This window comes from Sceloporus undulatus, chromosome 6 (assembly GCF_019175285.1).
Source record: "Sceloporus undulatus isolate JIND9_A2432 ecotype Alabama chromosome 6, SceUnd_v1.1, whole genome shotgun sequence".
Lineage (NCBI taxonomy): Eukaryota > Metazoa > Chordata > Lepidosauria > Squamata > Phrynosomatidae > Sceloporus > Sceloporus undulatus.
In genome coordinates this window covers 36958095-36980265 of record NC_056527.1, presented here as the reverse complement: position 1 = coordinate 36980265, position 22171 = coordinate 36958095, and the positions used below count along the sequence as shown (strand labels likewise).

Here is a 22171-nt window from a genome sequence, read left to right as displayed (position 1 = left end):
TGCTGGGGGAAGAAGGGAAAATGGGAAATGTCTCTTTCTTAAACTTATTTAAATTAACTTATATTAGATGCAAGGTAACCGTATTGAAGTAAACATAATTAATATATGGTATACACATTCAAGACACAGTTCTGTGCTTCAGGCATGAAGTTCAGTTGAACATTTTTATTCATTTTCAATTATATGGAAGGAAAGGTATAAAAGTATGCAAAATACACTGCTTGGTGACCTTTTCAAGACACAAGTATATCTTTGTATTCAAAACTATGCTTGACCCATCTACAGCTCTGAACTAAGATTGTACTGTCTGTTAGTTTCTCTGGCCTGATGAAAATTTTTTGGTTCAGACATTAACAGCACAATTCTGCATTTCAACAATTAAAACACCTCTCTCCTTTTTCAGAGAGTGGAAAAAAATGTAGTACTATGCACTGTCTTCCATAAAGACTGCAATATCGAGATGGTGCATAACCTGAGTCATTTTTTTAATTTCAGGTATGATAAGTGAAATGGTTGTATGTGTTCTCAAAGGATTTTTTTGTTTGTTTGTTTCTACTACTTCCATGTGCATGGAATAAATATTATGAGTGGCTGTCTTCAATGTGCCATTTTGGCAAGATTTTCTGCTGCAACTAGTGTGCCATGATTGGAATGATGAGCTGGATGGATCATTTGACCTGCTTAAGCAAAGCATTTATAATGTTTAGATGACCTACAACTGACCTTAAGTGTGAGACAATGTTAAATACATTGCAGCTGGTTATGCAGTTATGCTTTGTCTTATTGCTTTGTCTTATGGTCAGATCTTTGTATGTTGGGAGCATTGTAGTTTTTCCGTTCACTTCATTATGAGCTGGAAATGTATCTAGCCAAAAGACAGACCAATTGGATTATTACTGTTCTGTTTGGACATCTGCAACACTACTTGAATTCAAATATGCTCAAAATTGATTTTGGACCGTTGAATCAGATCCTGTCATTTGCTTGTAGCTTGGTTTTTACTTCCAAGTTTTAAAAATTAGATTTTTTTTAAAATAATTATTATTAACTTTATTTATATCTCACCTTTCCCCCCCAAGTCTGGGATGCAAGGCGGCTTACACATTAAAAAGATTACAATTAAAAATATACCATGTACAACATTAAAACTGAATTAAACTAAGAACCTTATTAAAAACATACACTTTAAAAGATGTTGAAAACAATGAACAATGCAGCACTTACAGCACTTTTTCAATTCTAAAAGTCTGTCTGAATAATAATAATAATAATAATAATAACTATAAAGTATTGTCCTGCCAATGGAAGAGCAGCAAGGAGGAGCCTAGGGAGGCAGTTCCAAACTGTAGGGACTGTTGAGAAGGTCCTCGGTCATGTTCTCACCAGCTGGACCTGTGAAAGGTGGTGGGACTGAGAGAAGGGCATCTCCTGTGGATCTCAGGGTCCAGGCAGCCTTATGTTGGAAGATGTAGTCTGTTAGATAGCCAGAACCTAAGCTGTATAGGGCTTTATAGGTCATAACCAACACTTTCAATTGTGTGCGTAAATAAACCGGCAGCCAGTGGTGGCTGTTGTAATAGAGGAGTATGATTTAAGAAAGCATGAAATTGCTTTCTTGAATCAATATTAGAAATGTAATTTAATTAGAAATATTAGAAATGTAATTTAATTACAGTATATGAAAATGGAGTCTTTCTATTCTTAATGACCAGCAAGCTTCAATTGGCTTACTGTATAGATCACAGTGTTGGGAAGCAGGAAAGGGCAGTGTGAACCCAAGGTAAGGGACATGGTAAATCAATGCAGTATGTTTCCTGTAACAGTGTGGGGATAGTCTTGATCACCTTTGATTCCGTCCTAACTTCCAACAATGAAATTCCTTTGGATTGTGAATAAGATAAACCTTATTTATATCTTATAGGAAACTCTCATTTGAACTCTATTCAAAAACATAATGGGTCCCATCCCAGGAGAAAGTCAGGGTATAAATTCAAGAAATAAACAAACAAACAAATAAAGGAGGAATGCTTTCACTATTCTAAACATCCGTTGGGAAGAAGGCCTGCCTGGCCTGGGCGAGTTTACCAGGTGGCCATTTCTGATGGTGGCCTAACTTTGGAATATCTTTCCTGAGTTTCTTTCACATTTTAACAAGTATTTTTTAAAAAAATTTTGTTTATTTATTACTATGGCTATCTTCCCTGAGATATATTTTTTTCCTGAACAAATGGATTCATAGAGAAAACTTGGAGAAAAATATTATTGAGATACAAGTAACAGTGGGACTGGTCAGTAAGAAAGCTGAGCATTGTATCAGTGTAGTTCAGTCATCGGTATGTCTACTCAGATGTAAGCTTTTGTGTTCACTTGGTGTTTCCTGTAAATCTTCACAGTAATTCAATCTGTAACAAAGGAACCAACCAAAAGTGTAAGATAGTGGTTCTCAAATGGAGGGACAGGATCCCTGAGTAGGGCATGAGAGTACATGAATGAATATTGAGTTATTCATGTATTCCTCTCTTTGTACCTTCAGATTCAAATGAATTACAGTTGGCCCTGCACATCTGCGGATTTGATTTTTGCAGATTTGATTATGTATGATCCTCCAACTCAATTCTGCTGGTAGCTGACCATAGAGCTGTGCTGGAGAACCTAGAAGTTCCTGGAGAAAACACTTGTCTGGATATTTGTAGGTTCTGCAGCATGATTCTGCTGTCATTTTCCGGCAGATGTTGACCATAACAGAATTGCACTGGAGGACCTGGAGATTTTCTCTTAGAATAGTGTTTGTTTGTTTTTAATTTGCAGTTTTTCCATATTCACAGAGGTCCTTCACCGCTAACACCAGTGAATGTGGAGGGAACACTGTACAACTTCCCCCCACAAATTTACACATGAACCATCAAACCATCATTTGTGCATGACTTCTGAATAGAAGTTGATCTTTGTTTGTAGTGTTTGACCCAGCTGCAAGCTCAAATTTCTGTTCAACACATTTATCAGTGTTATACAAGTTTCTAAACAATTGCCTAAACATTATTCCGTTTTAAATTACTTACAAGCTAATATATAATATATATTATATAATATATAAAAATACTAGACAGGGTTAAAAGTGTAAACCATTTTTTTGTCCTCCAAAAAACCCCAAACATTTAAGTTATTTCCATTATAGCCTCAGTCAGCCCCCTTTCAGCAAATGCCTAATGAGGAAACCCAAGTGAAACTGTTAAAATAATATTTCAGCAGAGCTCACTGTATCGGGGGAAATCACAGTGTAAATCATTAACAGCTGAGGGTTAGATTAACGCACTATTGATGATATCCTCTCTTAGGGACTAATTTTCGTTTTCTCAGCTAGCAGCAGAAGTTTGCCACTTCCTTAGAAAGCTGGTGATTAGTATTAAAATGGTGAGTTGTTGCAATACATCAGTTCTGCATGTAAAGCCGATCTTGTGTCTAAGGTCCAAAACAACCTGCAGAAATAACCCAGTTTGAGACCACTTCTAATGCCCTGGCTCAATGCTAGGAAATTCTGGGAACTGTAGTTTTGTGAGACATTTAGCCTTCTCTTGTCAGAGAGCTATGGTGCCACAATTAACTACAGTTCCCAGGATTCCCTAGCACTGAGCCAGGGCAGTTAATGCAGTCTCAAACTGGATTATTCCTGCAGTGTGTTTTGGACCAAAGGCTGCATCCACACTGCAGAAATAATTCAGTTTGACATTGTTTTAACTGCCCTGACACCATGTTATGAAATTTTGGGAATGCTAATTTGTTGTGGCCCCAGAGCAGAACTGTGTTTCTGGAAATGGTACTGGGTCACCACATAGCAACATTTCACATGATAATCTTAAAAGAGATATTTATCTTGTTTCCCACCAACTGGTGAAACTAAGAACTTGCTCTTGTTGGAATTAAAACAAATAAGACAAAGACCACGTGTACACCTTGTCAAATAATAAGCAATTCCCCATCATCCAAATGTAGCTCACCCATCCTAATTTTGTGGAATAGTATTATCATTCATGCTCATCTGACAAAACAACCAAATACTCCATCAATAGAACTCCTGGATCTCTCTTTGAGATCTGCTGATAGATCCAAAGCACTGGGGAAAGCTAAGAGACCTGAAGTCCAATTATGCAGATTTTCTGAGCTATCTTTTATTGTATCTTGCCTTGCTTTCTTTAGAGGGTTTTTCAGCTGTATGAAGTTCCTGTGTGGCAGATAGTTCTGAAACATTATCCTTTAAAAATAAATTAGGAGCATCACTTGCCAAAAGGCCTAAATACTGTACTCTAAAGGCATCAGATGCCACCTGATCTTGGAAGGTAAGCAGGCTCAACTTTGGTTAGTACTTGACTGGGAAACTGGTAAGAGATACCAGCTGCTGTAGGCTATGTTTCAGAGGAAGGAACTGAAAAAATCACCTTTGAGTATTCCTTGCCTAAAAAGACTCTGTGAAATTCATGGGGTTGCCATAAGTCAACAGACACCTTGAAAGCACATGCATTTGCCAAAAGGTCTTAAAATACTTGTTTTAAAAACAACAAAACAGGGCACCACACTCTTACAAGAGCAGCTATATGACATATACCAGCAATTGTACAAATATGAAGTCAAAGGCTTTCATGGCCGGCATCCATAGTTTTTTGTGGGTTTTTTTGGGGGGGCTATGTGGCCATGTTCAAGAAGAGTTTATTCCTGATGTTTCACCAGCATCTGTGCTGGCATCCTCAGAGAATGTATTCTCTGAATATTTTCTGAAGATGCCAGCCACAGATACTGGTGAAACGTTAGGAATAAACTCTTCTCGAACATGGCCACATAGCCCAAAAAACCCACAAAAAACTAATTGTACAAATATGTGCATTATTTCTTAGATTAGTACACTTGTTTTTCTAAAATAAAACTCAGTATTGTGTTTTCTAACACCAATGAATCCCACTTTTTACTTACACAGACATTTGGCTTTTTGATCTAACCAGTCACACTATTTTCTTAGTATTCAGACTTCAGGGGCTTAAATCTCTGAAAATTTATACCCATATTTGTTCACTCCATAATAAGAATATACTTCCAAGTAAGAGTTTAGGATTGCATCATAATTAAAGTCTATTTCACAGTATACTTTTGTACAGAAAACATTAACCTACATTGTATTGCTAGAGGAATGGGACCTGACATACCCTCCTTTCTACCATTTTAGTATGTGTAGAAACTGTTCTAATATCTGAAATTAATGTAACCAATTAAACTCAGCTTTCAATTTTTTGTGCAGTCATTAGCATAATGTCATACATTAATATATATAAAGGACTATATAATCTGTATTTGTGTATATGACATATAGATATAATTTTCTAGAAATCATTAGAGACAGTGTTGGGCATGTGTTAGTCCATTTAGCCCAGCAATGTCTACACTACAATGACTGACAGCAGCTCTCCAGAACTGCAGGTAGGGGTCTGCTGGTCCTGCCTGCTGCAGATGCCATACATGCAAAGCTTATGTTCTGCTACTGAGTTATGGCTCCATATGGGTACTGTCTTCAGTCTTGAGAAGGAGTAAGCAAAGTTTTTCAGTCTTGCTATAAATATTTTTTTTATAAATTACACTCCTGACAATAAGCCATAGAAAGTTTTGAACATAGATCGTGAAATGGAATGCAAGAAAGGCTTAACACCAAACTTCCATTTACAGTGAATAGATTTATTCTGAAGCTACAGTCCCTTGGATTAATTGATGTTTTGGTATTAAACTGTTGTCAGTCCTTCTTATACACGGATTTCTTATACACAGATTCAAGAATACGCAATTTGAAAATGTTTTTAAAAAGTATAAATTTCAAATATCAAACCTTGATTTCCCATTTTTTTTATAAGGGACACCATTTTGCTATGTCATTATATTTAATGGGACTTGAGCAGCCACAGATTTTGTTATCCACGGGGGATCTTGGAAGCAAACCCTCGCGGATAACAAGGGTCCACTGTATATGGTTAGCATGGTCTATACTGGTGAATAGATTAGCAAAAATGTTGCATGAACTAATAATAATAATAATAATATGTTTTATTTATAAACCGCTATTCCAAATACGTAGATCATAGCGGTGTACAAGAAAATTATATAACAGTACAAGAAAAATCTACAATTAAGATACACTGTATAATAAATAATATAATGAGCAAATTCTAAACTCCACTAGATGGAGCAAAGGAGTAGGAATTTTAGGGGTAATGGTAATTTGGTTTAGCAGTTTGAAGTTCAGGAAACCTATGCTACAAAACCCTATTTAAAACAGTGGACATGCAAGACGACTTTAGCTAAATGTGAATGGCAGAATATTTATCCAAATGTGTAGCTTTATATTGCAAAAATCAAACTAATTGTAGGACTGTAGATTTCTTTGTGAATCAACACCAGGTAAATCATCATGTGTCATTCTTTATTATTTGAATAACCACCATAAGCTGCCTGGGGTGTCTTTCCAGAGTTGGATAATATTATCTTACTGATGTTGTTTTTGTGTTTTGCTTTGAGGCTACAATTATTCATAGCTGGGGTTTTGCATACTGAGAATGGAATAAGATCATATTTGCCTTGCTTAGAAAAGGCAGGGAATAGAACTCCCACTCCTTCCCTTGTTCTGCCACCTTGTCTTTGTACTGGAGTGTGGAGGGAGGGAGGGAGACTTGACTGTAGCATGTCAGATATATTTCAGCTCGATTTGTGTCAATTCTAACAAGTCAGTTGACAGAATAATAAATTGGGTGTCAGCTCCAGAACTGGCATGCTTTCAACAAATAAAGCAGTTTTTCAGACTGCGTGCAAGCTCTTTTTCATTTTCAGTCTGAGCTTTTCCATAGGCTTCTCCTTCTTCCTCCTTTTTTTTAATCAAGGCCACATTATGGAATCCTGCCATTTTAAGTTCTGTCAGTATTTTTCCCCACCAGAAACATTTCATTTAATAGAAAATCAAATACTATGTCTGTTAGTACTAAAAACTAGAATTTATTCTAATGGAGCTTATGGCCAGTTTCATTACTTGTTGTGATACCCCATGCCTTTAAATGTTTTAGAATTTGCTTTGAAGATCCCATATTACTTAGTAGCTTGATTTCCATTACTCTGAAACAGCTCAGGATCTGAGCAAGGTTAGGGTGGGGGAGAGGTGCATCAACTCATAATGGATGAGTTAGACCTCCTCATGCTCAGAGCATGAACTGCCCTTGCAGGTATTCCATGAGCAAATTTTTGATGTTGCAAGGGCAGCAGTGAAGAATTTTTTGCATGTTGTTTATTGCATCATCATAGAATCCTATACAGAGACTATGGATATTATTGCACACAATTTATCCCATCTTTTCCCCAATGTTATCCTGTGACTTTTCAAGCAAGGGGAAATTCTGTACTTGAAAAGCCACAGGACAAGAATGGGTTACATATGGGCTGTATACGCCCAGCCATAGGAAAATGTGATAACTGTCATTGACAGTTAAATGCACGGAAAAGATGGGATAAGTCGTGTGTGACAGTTTCCTATATTGGGAACAGCACTGGTGCAAAACAGATACAAATCAAAGCCACATTGGCATCTGCTTGTGAAATGTAGTGAATTGTCCTATTTTACTGTAAAATGAATTTCCTTGATTATAAATGTTACATGGAGTAAGTCCCAATGACATACAGAGATTTACATTCAAAAGAATGTAGTTATAACAAAAAGTAGAGAGTAATTGGTATTCTGGGTTTTTTTTTCCTTCTCTTGAGAACCATGTTAGAAGGAAGACTGAAACTTTAAAAAGCTTTTGAATAAGCTTGGTAACCAAATGCTACCTTTTGACTTCTATAACATGCTATCCAACGAGACATAAATAAGCAATTGTTGACTTATTTCAGTTGCTGATGTGATAGCATGTCCTTTAATAACACCAGATATCATGTTTTATACCTTTTGTGACTCAAAGATTAATTTAAAATCTGCAGTTTTTACTTGTGTGACTTTGAAAACAATAATTGCTCTGTAGAGTTTGACTGAGTTTCTTTCACACTTTGGCTGTAGCCCATGGAAGAAAAAGGACTCAAGGGCAAAATGAAAGTTCATAAAAATCTAGGAAATGTATCTGTTCATATTTCTGGCTGTGCTGCAAAAGCATTACAACAGTTATATTAACAAGGCGAAGTGAGAAAACAGTACCCAGTGGCCACAATCCAACACAGAGTCAGGCGTTCTTAAGCTCTCTTGACTCAGTGCAGCTTAAGCGATTGTAACTGTGCACTGCATAGAGGCCAAGAACTGATAACATTGTGTGCAGATGTGGGTTTTTTTTAATATCCTGGTCACAAAAGGAATGTTGAGAGAATCTGCCGCCCTTTCCCCGTTCCTCTTTTATATTATCATTTGTTCCCCTTTGGCCCAGTTGTCTCTATGATTAAGAATTTAAGTTAAGACTTGTGTATGCCTCATGCTATAAATTGTGAAAATATCATTGGGCTACATAAAATCATCTTTGAAAATATTAAAAGAACAGAGTTCTTATGAAAATTAAACATCTTCCAGGTGTTTTGCCTTAGAAAATAGCAGGTACACCTGCCATAAAATCTTGGATGGAAATTCTTGGTCCATCAACTGTCAAAACTGAAGTTAAGCAGATATCTCCAGTGGAAAACCAGGACAGCTGTTGGAGGGCTGTGAGTGAAGCACAGGTGGACTATGACAGCCAGAGGTGGAAAAGGGTCTTTTTATTCTCTTTCCCCATTGCTTTCTTTTCAATTCGTTTGATTTTTGGAATAAAAACTAGGAAACATTATGGTATATTTTTCAAATAGTAGCTTATTGTTACAAAAATTTGATTGTAGTGTTTCTGTGTTGTTGGAGATATGAGGCTCAACCTAAATCCATGAAAGATACAAATCGCACTCTAGACCCTGGTGCCACAACAGCATCAATTTTATGTTGCTTGAGTGTGGGTGCCTTGTTTGCCATTTTTGACTCTTTAATAGTTTCTTTTCCTTTGATTGTGACTTCTTCAGTTTCAGATTAGTCTTCGGATTCAGATTTGTCTCTCTATAGCTTTTTTGCAATTACGTTCATTTGAAACAACTACTGATCCAAAGTTTTTCTAGCATACAACTTAAGACCATTATTTATTCTATAAAACCCCAGAATTTCTCTTGTCAGTTTCTGGCACAAATATGTTGTAGAATTATAGAAAAAGAATTTGTAAAATTATGTTGATTGGAGCTAAATATGGAATAACATAAGTTGTTTTCAGTATCTTAGATCATGCAAAATGGTGAACCAGTGTGTTAGTCAAGTAAAATTAAGTGTGCTCTAAAGAGTGCTTTGACACATACAGATTGAGTCTCCATTATCCAAAATTCCAAATTCTGAAATATTCCAAAATCCAAAACTGTCCACATGAGTGCCTGAGATAGTGACACCTTTCCTTTCTGTTGGTTCAGTATACAGTGGTACCTCGGGATACGAAATACCCAGGTTACGAAATTTTCGGGATACGAAAAAATCCCATTGGAAATCATTGTTCCGGGTTACGAATGTATTTTCGGGTTACGAAGAAAATTTTTGGTGCTTTTCGGCGCTTTTTCGCACGAAACGCGGCTTTTCCCCATTAGCGCCTATGGCAATTCGGCTTACGAAGGCTTTTCGGGTTACGAAAGCGGCCGCGGAACGAATTACTTTCGTAACCCGAGGCACCACTGTACACAAATGCTATTTCATGTGCAAAATGATTAAAAATATTATTTATAAAATCACCTAGAGGCTATGTGTATAAGTTATATACAAAAGATAAATAAATTTCATATTTAGACCTGAGTCTCATCTCTAAAATATGTCATTATCTTTATTTTCCAAAATACCCCCAAATCTGAAATCCAAAACACTTCTGCTCCCAAGCCTTTTGGATAAGGGAGATTCAATCTGTACTTATCTGTAAGTAAATCTTTTCTTTCAGATAAGTTGATCTCTTTTAGAGCACAATTAGGGCACAGACAGTTGGCCCTGAAGGAGTGGCTTGATGCCACCCCTTTGAAAGCTGGGTTTGGGTTGGGCAATCACATTCCATGCCCCTAAACTGGCTTTTTGCCAGCACAAAAAGAAGCAGCAAAATGCCACTCCATTTTGAACCGACAAAAAAGTGGAGGTTTCCACCACACTGCGGCTTTGCAGTTCTCCTGCGGTATGCGGCGTATGAATGTTGCGCTGTTGGAGCACCCCAAAGCTGCCTGCTGTGTAGTTCGGCGGGTGGTGTGATGCTAAATGCCACCCTCTGATGCTGCCCCTCAAGCCAGTCCAAAGGGGCTTTCTGTTTTGCCCCTTAGTTGTTTATTAGCATACTTGTTACCAGATCCCATATAATTTTGAGAGCTAAGCAGAGTCAGCTCTGGTTAGTACTTGGATGGGAGACTGCCAAGGAATGCCAGTTGCTGTAGGCTGTATTTCAGAAGAAGGAAGTGACAAAACCCTATGAAATTCATAAGGTCACCAGACTTGAGAGTGCGCACACACAAATACTTTCTTACTCAAGTTCCTCTCACAATACACAATTATAAAGCTAAGAGTTAATTTTAATTGGCATGGTTCTACCCTTGGGAAAGCTGAGATATGAAATTAGGGGATATTTAGAATTGTGTTTAAAAAATGGTTTGGTTTTACATGATTCTTTTTGTGAGCCACTATGAGTCACACTCTGGAAGAAAGGTGGCACGTAAATGAAATAAATAAGCTCCAGAAAATTCCAGTACCTCAACAAATGAGAAGCCACAGGATTCCCTGGGGTGCAGCCAGGGCATCTATTAAAGTAAAATCATAACACTTTATCTGGGTAGTGTGAAAGGGCCTTCAGTGAGGTGGCTTATAAGTGAACATATATTAAATTGAGCTGCAGGTGAAATTCTTAAATATTCTTCTGAACTTGGGTGTGTTTGTTTGTGTATTTCAGTGCTTTGTCTAGAAGTGTTGAGGTATCAACATACATTTATACATGGGAAAACTATAGACTTCTTGAATTGCCCTGGGACTCTCCATGGACATGGTACTTGACATTCCTTGGAGTAGATTTTGGATACTACTGGTTTCATCGCATGGCCCATGGTAAGATTTTATTTAGATTTGCTTTTGTTCTCTGTTGGTATTTAACTTACTTTCTCAAGTGTTCCTGGCAGAGATTCTAAAGTAGCTGATGCTACTATTTTGTTGATCATTAACAATTTGCACCACTGTGGAAGCCATTCTGTTGTGTCTAGAATATCTCTCCTTAAGGGTCAGCCTTCTCATTAGGTAAAGTAAGAGTTAAGTCTATTTAGGCAGCTGCCCCCCACCTCCCTACCCCTAACCCACAGCAGCTGGTGGATAGTGATGGCAGCAATATCAACACCCTTTCTTAGACCTTTTCTCTATGCTTATTTTTTTTAAGACCAAGGCAGTGATGAATGAGTAGATAAACACATATGCATCTCTTGGATCATGAGTTTTGGATAATGGTTGTAAACATTTTTGCTAATGTAATTAACCAGTCAGTTGTATTATGTGGAGTCCTCTTTCTTTTATCTGTTTTCTGTGGGTCAAACTCTGAACAGCAACATAAGATGCTTATTTCTGTTCTCGTAGGGACAGCCCATTTAGAAAAAGCACTGGAAAATACTTACTGGTATAACGTTTAGGATATCTCAACAGAGTGTGGGGAATGGCTTTGTCAGAAAACTCATCCGTCAGTTTAAAATGTCAGAAGTGAAAAAAGAAACTATTGACTATAAAGTGGTTTGATATTCATTTATTGTTTACTGTAATAATGACTCTTCATCATACTGTCCCATTTCTTGGCTGGTGAAATTTTGGGAATCTTCCTTTAAATTTCACATCGTCCCTCCATTTTTGTGAAAAATCCTGCCTGTCCCAGGTGAGAAATCACTGCACAATTATGGTCTGTTTCTTATACCACGCAGTTGCTTGTTTATTTGTTGAACTGTTATCTTTCCCTCGTTTTATTATCTTCCACAGTATTGATTTTCAGGATTTGAAGAAAGGAAAGGAAAGGAAATAAAGAGGGTTACCTGTCTGCAGCCTGGAACATAGATGCTGGGGCATGAACCTTTAATGTGCTATAATTTGAATGTTGGTAAAAAGTCCCAAGAACTTAAGTTTTAGGATTATATTTACATATGTGATTTGGCCTCTGATTTAAGGTCAGCATGAGTATTTGTTGTTCCCCAGCCCACTGTTACCAAGATCCAAATAAATTTTGCAAGTGTTTGAATTTCAATACAATTATTTAATTTTAAAAAATTAAAGGAGATTCAAGGTTAGGGTCTCCTGCTTTTTGACACCGCAACAGAAATTCTCTTTTCAGAAAGTTCCATAATTTTTAAAAAATATTGTTTATTTTGAGAGAGAGAGACAGCATATTTTTATTGTAGTGTGCATATTTTTACTGTTTTCTCGGATTTATAACATTGTGCTTTCATATTATAATATGTTTTTTTCAGTGTAAGTTGCTTCTGAATCACAGTTCAGAAAGCAGGGTTTAAATACCTTGAAAAGGTGGAAGCTAAAAGCTGAAACCATATACATTGCTCTTATATCTGCCATTCCCCTCCCTTTGGTTGGGTTAAGTTGCCTGGAAGTGTAGACTGTGCACTTCTGGATTTCCTTGTTATTATACTTAAAACCTCCAGATTTCATAGACAGAGGAAAAGTCTTCAGATGTGTAAAAATATTGGCACTGATTTTGAAAAAAATAATAATAATGGGCAACAGGTAGGAAATTAGTTGGTCTGTTGAACTGAGTGGAAGGGAGGGATGGGCTATAATCTTGATGGGAACAAGGATGATGGAAAAAGAAATGGGGTCAGATCCAGGCTAGAACAATGCTGGGAGGGTTTTTGAGTTAAGTAGAAGAGGAAGGAGGCAATCGGACATACAGCAGTCCTATGGGAGGAACTCCAGACTTGATTTAGGGAGAGGGGTGGGTGGGATACAAGGAAGTGCATGGGAGATGAGACAATAATGCTGAGAGGAGGGGAATATTCATCAAAAGGGATAGCCAAGTTCTGCATGTGGGTGTGAGAGAGACGGGGAAAGGGAATATGTTTCATAAACAGTGACATTAACTGTGTTGGCAGTACTGTGTTGTCTTGGAAAAAAGTGATTACCATTTTGAAAACTAGAGTAGTTCTGTAAAACTGTTGTTACACACATCATACCAGGCACATAATTCTATCAGGCCAATTCAAGTTGACAGAGAGAGAAGAAAATCTGTTCCACTCTGGAGCTGTTGTTGTTGTTGTTTTAAATGGCTTTGAGTATTAGAACCTGTTTGAACTCTTAAATAACTTCATTGCCGACAATGTGACCTTCCAAGGTTCAAACTACAAATGCCAGTAACCTGCATGACTTTATGTAGGCAGTTTTTTTAAAATACACAGAAGCCTTGGCACTGGACCGGGAACAATAGAAATGTTGGTATATTTAACTCTTTCCTTCCCTGTATTTTGATTGTTCAGCTCTTCCACACGTTGTTTTCCCTAGCCGTGAGCCCTTCAAGGCATGAGTGCAACTTTGTGTGCCATCACTAAGCCATGATTGCAAAGCATGATCAAACAGTTTCGAGGGCTCAATCAAACTACATTTTCCTAGTTGAGACATAACACCAAACTGTGGTTTGATCATAGCAGTTAAGTATGCTATTAAACCAACTACTGTTTGGAAAATTTGATGATGTGGCATATGAGAGCAGCCTCCATCTTACCTTTGTCTCCATTTTTAGTATAGTTTCATTTTAATCACAGAGGAAATGGGGAAGAAATGGTCTGCTTTGAAGATTGTAAAGCTTTGGAAAGCTTCTGTAAATATTTAATATAAAATGTCCATTTACAAAATATTTCCAGGGCATGAGAATGTGTACATTCATTTACAATTTTGTATGATCATCACTCCCTGCCTTTAATTATTTAAACCTGACATAAAGAGCTTTAAAGTCTGCTTTTAATCATTGGGAATTCTTCAAAATGATTGATATTCTAAAACTTCCAGGAAGTTAATATTCTACACTGGAATGTGTAGAAATGGCCTATGAAATGTTGAAGAATCAAGCTTGTTTCTAGTGGAGAGAAACCGTACTACAGTGGTACAACACTGCCAGTGTAATAACAATATTGAACATAATGGATTTCCCAGTAGTCTATTATGTTCAATATTGTTATTACACTGGCAGTGTTGTACCACTGTAGTAGCCAGTAAGCAAACCAGTGATAACCAGAAGTGAATGCTTCAGGCAAGTCCTCATGGAGGGGTTTACTTAGGATTAGAGCTGGTGCAGATATAACTTTCCCAATCTCTTAACCATCCTTTCCCTGATATTCAATGACTTGAGCTTTCACCAAGTGGCAGGGCTTAGTTTGTCTGGAAAAAGTCTAAATACACAATGGATTTCAAGGATACAATAGGCTGCCTGTTTTACATGAAATCAGACCTGATACTGTATCTGCAAGAAAATCTATAATACAGTATATTAATTGAAGCAATCTAGTTTCAGAAGAACCTCACTACGTTGTGAGTGCAAAAGTAATTGCACCTAGGGAGATAAGTAAAACAAGTGCTGTGTCAAATTTATTGACAGAGGTAGCTATCCCTGTTTATGGAGGTATAAACAGGGCCCCAGGCTTTAATCTCTGTATTTCTTCATGTGGCTACTTTGCCCTACTTCCTAAAAGCTTTCTTTTGGCCTGGTTCCAACATAGCATGAATGGACTAAAAATTCTTGCTAGTGCAGTTGTGTTGCATTACACTGTTGTACAAGCACTTGCACAGCTGCTGTACAACAGATGTTGCATTGGATGAATGCACAGCCAGTAGCATGACAAACTGTGCTACTGCCCTGGTAGCAATGGAAACATTGCTCCTCTGTGCTTGGCAGGCAGGCTGCTAGAGCACTTGTGTCCTCCTTATAGATTTCCCACTATGGAAACAGAATGGTGGACTAGATATATCAATGGCCTATTCCTGCGCTGTTCTTCATCCAAATTTGTTTGGATGTAGTACTATCCTAAGAACATAAGAAGACCCTTGCTGGAACAAACTGAAGGCTTATCTAGTCTAGAATTCTGTTTCCACAGTGGTCACTCAGATGGGTAGAGCCCAAAAAAACAGGAAATGTGTGCCATAGCATGCTCCTAGAAAGTGGTGTTCGGAGGCAAACTCCCTCTGATATTGACAAAGTGCAATCATGAATAGCAATAATTGTTAGCCTTCTCCTCCATGATTTTTTCTAATCCCTTTTTAAAGCTTCCCAAGTTGGTTGCTGCTGTTATCTCTTCTGGTGTTGAGACTATTCTTAAGAGTCTGAAAAAGCAAATAAACTACTGGGTCCAGATGGTATCAGTCCAGGAATTCTTAAAGAATATCAGTTTTTAATACAACTATGTAGTAATGTCCCCAAGATCTTGTACCGAAGAGTGTGATACCAATTTTGAGAAAATGATCCAAAGGGCATATAGGAAATTATATACTGGTTAAATTAAATTCTAGAAAGTGTTACTGAAGATAAAATTCTAAAGCATATAGAAGATGAGTCTTAAAGAATAAACAGGGCTTCTGTAGATAATTTAAGTTTCACTCTCCTTCTATATTCCTTTGAGAATGTCAACAAACATGAAAAAGGTTGATGGTTCATCAGATATGGTTTATCTGGATTTCCAAAAGGCTTTTAACAAAGTCCCTTATCAATGTTTCTTGAGCAAACAAAGAAGCCATCATGGAATATTAAGAGAAATAACCAAAGAACAAGCAAAAATACAAACTGAAGAGTAAAGTTACCAGCACTTAGTTTAGCCAAGAGCCACATAGAGTGTGAAAGGCATTCTTGATGAGAGATTATTTTTTAAAAGAGGTTTAAATTTTATGCTGCAGTTCTCAGCAATTCTAGTGCACATTCAGACAGGAAACATCAACATAAAAAATGAAGAATTAGAATGTACTTCTGAAGGTCATGAACTGTATCTTCGCTGACTTTAGTAACTTTGCAACAGTTCTTATCTTGTACAGTTATATAAGGAATACTGAAATGTTTGTTTGCATGGTGCGTGGGGGCTCTACTTTGCACTCTGTTGGAACATCTAAACTATTGCTGTATTCACAGAAAGAGGCCAGGTGTGGAGAACCTCCCTTCTAAGTTATCCATAGGCCTTGCCAGTGGTGTCGATGAGAAATTAGAGGATGTTGGTCTCAACCAGGGTGGGGAATGTTTTGGCCATTCATTTGTTCTGGGTATCAATTTACAGAAGCCTCAGCCAGCATGGCCAGTGGTAAGGAGTTATGGGAGTCGTAGTCTAAAACATCTGGAGAGCCAAATGTTCCCTGGCACTGGTCTAGACTCGATAAGAGTTTTTCCTACCAACTTCATGCCTTGAACTCTGTCATGCTTTTATTTGTGTAAGTATATTAGCGCAGAGGGTATTAGAGGTGACAGGAACCTTATATGCCTTTAGCATGGCAGAGGAACAGAAGCTGAAACTGAAGACACTTGCTATAATCAAATTATCCGACATATATAGCTAAGTCTTACAAGTGCTCAGTCTTCAAATAACAAATAACTAACAAATATAGTGTGGAATGCATTTTGAAATAATAGTTGTACTATATCTGTAAAGCTAATTTAACATCCATTGTGCATTGTTTCAAATTCTGAACAAAAAACTAATATATGTTGTATCACTGTGCTACTTTTTGGGGTGGTAGTGGGAGAAAATGTATTCCTTTTATCCTTTACATTTTGGACATGTATTTTGAAAAGCATCTGCACTGATTCTGTTGAACTTTGAAAACACAGTGGCATAGCAAATGCAGTCACATGTGCCAGCTGTTTGGCCCTAGCATTTATAGGCACAAACTCAGAAACCACAATAATAAGACTTCAGACTGCTTTTATTTATACTTATTGGTATCCTAGGGAAGAAGGTAAAGTTCAGTTTATAAAACCTGGGCAAAGAAGGATGTAACTTTTTCTTTTCTCCCTTGGGCTGAATCTCAGCTGAAATAACTGACAATTTCTGGACTTGCAGGAGGAAATGATGAGCTAAGATAAATATCCAGATGTTTTGCTGGCCAGATGGATAATGTTACATTTTGGAAGACAATGGTATACCTGTGTCTCCTGACAGGAAGTTATAAACACACAAAGCCTTTTTATCTCTGTAGTCTAGATGAACATTTGTTTTGCTTTTTTGAAAAGTATGCAAATTTGTATAAGTGAACCCATACAAGTTTCAAATAACAAATCCATATAGTGTGGAATGAGTTTTGAAATAATAGTTGTATCTGTAAAGCTAATTTAACACCCATTGTGCATTGTTTTGAATTCTTATGAGACTTGGCTTAGGAGACTGTTCCATCCTAAGGAAATAGGTGTGCCATCTTTTCACAAGTCTCTTATGGTCTGTTCCCATGTTTCAAGCTATTTATTTACAAAGCTGAAAACCTTGACTCTTTCCCCTTTTCACCCACCCACATTAATTCTCTCTCCCACCTAGCATTTGTTCTGTTTCATTTCAAGCAAATTGTTTGAAGCGTGTTCCCTATATGTGCAAAAGTGAAGCTCTTTGAATGACTAGTCCCATTTTCAGTCTCGTTCAAAAGATAAATATGAAGGTTAAATTAGTTTTATTTAATAATATAAACTTTTGTGCATTATATTCCTAAAGCACCATATGTAAAATTTCAGTCCTGTACCTTGAAGAAAGAAAATAGAGCCAACTTAAAAAACATGGAGCTTTTTCAAAAATGGTCTTCACTCTTACCAAAAGCATTTTCTTTGGTGAAATATTTAGGTAGTAGCTGTAAATGGGGGAACCAACATGGTGTAGTGGTTTCAGTGCTGGACTATGAGTTTGGAGATTGGGATTCAGTTCCGTGCTCAAGTATAAAAACCCACTGGGTGACTTTGTGAATGTCACACTCTGTCAGCCTCAGAGGTGTTGATAGCAAACCTCCTCTGAAGAAACTTGCCAAGAAAAACCTATGATAGGTTTGCCTTAGGGTTACTGTAAGTCAAAAATAACTTGGACACCGTAAGTCACCATAAATCACCTTGGTCACCATAAGTCAAAAATGACTTGAACACAACTACAAACAACAATTTTCTTCACAACGTTTGTTCAGGGCATGTTTATAATTGCCTTCCTCTGTGGCAGAGTGTGTGTGACATGGCCAAGTTCAACCAGCGGGTTTCCATGGCTGAGTGAGGATTTGAACCCTGGTTTCCCAGAGCTGTAGTCCAACACTTATACCATTATACCACAATGGCTGTAAAGGACAGAAATTAATATATTAATTAAAAAAACCCCTACAGTACATAGGAGCTAGACATGGGGGTATAAACTTGATTAATGCATAAAATAATCAGTGCATAAGATTGGTGTGGTATATCTAGGTGCATGTATTTTCTATTAATGTGACATTTCTCTGAGCTACTATATATGAGTATGTATATAGAGCCCTGGTATCACAGTGGCTAAATGCCTGTACTGCAGGCACTCATTCACAAACCATAAGGTTGTGAGTTCAATAGCAGCCAGGGCTGAGGCTCAACTCAAGCTTGCATCTCTTTGAAGTTGCTAAAATGAGTACCCAGGTTGTTGGAGGCAATTAGCTTACACATTGTAAACTGCTTAGAGAGTCCTTAAGTCCACTGATAGATAAGTGGTATAGAAATGTACTTGCTATTGCTTTCTTGTTATTGCTATTGCATATTATAATAACAAATCATTTATTTCATCACAAATGAAAATAAATATATCTGAATTATAATTGTTAATTTGAATTATGTGTCTTCATTAGAGGAGACAATGCTTCCCACTGAGTAAGTCACTCAAACTAATTTGAGTTGTAATAATTAGACTTATTATTAGCTTCCTTTGCCTTTTGCCAGAATGGCAAAAACTGCTAGAGTTAGTGCAAGTGATTTATAGTAGATACGATTAAATATCTTATATAGATGGCTTATTTCACAGGGTAATTTCAACAGACAATAATTATGGCCATCTGCATTACAGAGAATCCTTCTACATCACCATATGACTCTTTCTCTGGCAGCCACATTTGTTAAAAATGATAAATATAAGTGATCTGTTTCAAAAAGAGGAAATAATCAATAAAGTTGGAAGGCTTTACATCACAATAACACTAGGAATCTAAAATTCAAACTATTGTTAGAAGGGGTTGAAAAAAGGCCCTGAACTACAGCTGTGCCTTGCAATCTTGGCTATTGTTATATTATTACAGAGTCCCACAGGCAAACCTAACATGAACGGTACAGAGACTTCACATCCTGGTTCTTTTGATTCTTTTGCCTGCCCTCCAACCTGCATGGCCAGAAACGTTCAGTTGAGAAAGATTTATGAAGCCCTCACTAACAGGGTCAACCCTGTTATATCATCAGAGGGATCCTTCTTAAAAAATAGTAACATCCATCCACAGCTCAGTAGGGTGGCCTTTCTTGGCAACAGCATTTTGTGTTTGTCTTAACAATCTGTGCACACAAAAGCCTTCCCCCCACATACAACTCCACTGAGGATGTCCATCAATTTTGTTAGGCACAGTAGCTTGGGCTCTTGTTATCTGTCAGCCCTGTGTCATCCGAGGTAACTGATATGTTCAAGCATTGCAGACTGTAAACTTCAAAGGAACAGAACTAAGCATTTAGGGAAGGCATGCTTAGATTTAGAGATTTCCTCATTAGAAGACTCAAACAGAAGGGCCCAAATGCTTGAAAAGAAAGCTTATCTCCCTTACACAAACCCTTATGAAGTCAGCATATTGGTGAAGATTATCGATATTCCACTAATTGCTTGCCTTAGAAATTACCTCAAAATCAGAAGATGAAAAAAAAAAATAGATGTCCCAAAAGTTTGTAGAAATATTGACTACAAATAGTAGTAATACATCATTTTTAACACAGCTTTCTTCCTAGTGTTTCAAGTTTCGTAATCTAGTTAAAATCATCAAATACATTGTTACTTATAAGAATTATTATCAGATTAATAAATTAGTATATTTTCTTGTATCATGCAATGCCTTTTCATTTTATTTGCTTTGATTTCACAAACTGTCTCTCTTTTTTACAGTCCTTTCAAATTATGTATCCTGTGTTGGGACTTTAAACAACAGCAGAAAAGAATATATATTTGGGTACTTAGCCAGGGATTTCTGAGAGCTAATACTCCCACTCTTCTTTGTCAAGTGCCATGGGATTTCTAACATCCGCAAAACAGACAGGAACTTGGTTTTATGCCTTAAAAAGAATGAATTTTTTCCACCACATAATCTGTACTGCAATTACCAATAAAAAAGTAATATTTAAGTACTATAAACTGAGAAATCTGCAACAGATTTTTTCCCCTTTTTTTAGTAAGACTCAAGCTGTGAATTACAAACAAAAGACATAAGGAATTTACATCAAGTTTCCAATGAATAGATAGAAATGGTTAGGTGGCCAGGATCTGAAGCTGGGAGCTGGATACGCTAATTACACATATTTTTTAACGCCAAGCTCCCTAAGCCCTACAAGTTGTGCTGTGTGCTTCCTTTTCCTCTTTGTTCAGAAACTTCTGCAGACTCTGCATCTGATCTAAAGCTTAATAGGTACTCTGGAGGTGCAGCCTCTTGACAAGTATCTCTTGCACTGGCATGTGGATTGGAACCCACAAACTTTGGCTTTTTGCTTAAAAAATAATATTGTTCTTCTGTGACGGATGAAGCAGATACAATTTTCTGTAAGCACATAATGGAATGATTGCTATTTTCCATCCTGATTTCTTAGGGTGCAATTTTAAACTCATCCCACTGAACTCTGTGAACTTATTTCTAAGTAGACATACAGATTGTACTGTTTGCAACAAGAATATGGAAAGTGTGAACTCTGAATCTCAAAGCCCCCAAAGCCCCTGAAGAAAAAAGTTGGGGTGAATTTGAGGCAATCCCAAAACTGCCTCCAAATATGGTGGTTTTAACTTTCTCACCTCTTACTCCCAATCCTGAAAACATCATCAGATGGGCTAAGGAGTGTCTGAAAGTGATACAGCATGACTTCTGGTGCAGTTGGGCACATTGGTGTGGCCCATGTCAGGTGGTGCAGGGGTGAAAAATTGCTCCCACCTACACTTGCTCACCCCTCATTTACATGATTGGAAATAAATGGATGTATATACAAAGCTCCTGCACACTGATCTTTAGACTCTGAAAATGACATCAGTGAAACCCAGACATATGAGACTAGAAGCTTCTGATAGATGTATGAACACATAGATACACCACAAAGGAATATGACAAATTTATCAACATGCTTTCACTTCTGTTGTTGTATTTTCAATCATTTTGCTGATGCACACATGTGAAGACCATTTGTCTTTTACATATGTAAATATGGCAGAAATTTAATTTTAGACTACTGTATTTAGTTTTAACTGGTCTTTGTAAAACCATGACTCTAAGACATTTCTTGCTGGATCATCTGTTCCAGCAAAATGAAATAGATCTTTTCTAAAATGTGAGTCTCTGGATGTTATCAGAATACAGTACAACTGCCATAGCCCTAGCTAGTATAGCCAATGAAGATGAATGCTGGAAGTTGAAACCAAGGACATCTGGAGGGCTGCCTTTTGCCTGCCCTTGTCAAGTCAGTCCAGCATGCTAAATGCAGTTCTTCAGCCATCTGACTTAGAACAAGAATGAGGATTCTTTACACTGGCCAGAGTTTCCTATGCTGGTCATGGGTGTGTGCGTAATACTAAGCAAAAACATGGGAAAAATTAAAAGTTCCCCACCCCTTGCTTGGGGTCAAAGTAGTGAAACATATGTTATGTTTTATGTATCTCATTGGTTTTTATTATTGTTGTTATTCCATAGCAGAAACAGACGTCAGGAATGCTGTCAAGGCTGAGTAGCAGCTTCTGTTTCATGGTGCTAGCTTGGTTGTGATCATGGTGTGCTTCTGGGGGAAATGGTCCATTTCTTCCTCTCTGTGTGTTGTATTTTGTTGTTATTATTCTAATAACGATTCCCCTCCACAGCTACTTATTAATTAATATGTCAATGTGGCATTTGAGTTTATTATAAGTTTATGTATGGTGCCTGTAAATATGTATTTAT

General features: G+C 37.3%; 1 protein-coding gene across 3 annotated transcripts in view; it reads left to right on the top strand.

Annotated features, from left to right (window-relative positions):
• Nucleotides 1-22171, top strand: part of AGMO (alkylglycerol monooxygenase) — a 160916-nt gene that overhangs the window by 10718 nt on the left and 128027 nt on the right. For all 3 annotated transcript variants that reach the window (XR_006104790.1, XM_042476869.1, XM_042476868.1), the window contains exon 3: nt 10974-11125. Coding sequence is in view for 2 of the 3 variants with exons in the window: in XM_042476869.1 (XP_042332803.1) it covers nt 10974-11125 (152 nt within the window). In the remaining variant the exon portion in view is untranslated. The remainder of the gene's footprint in view (nt 1-10973; nt 11126-22171) is intronic.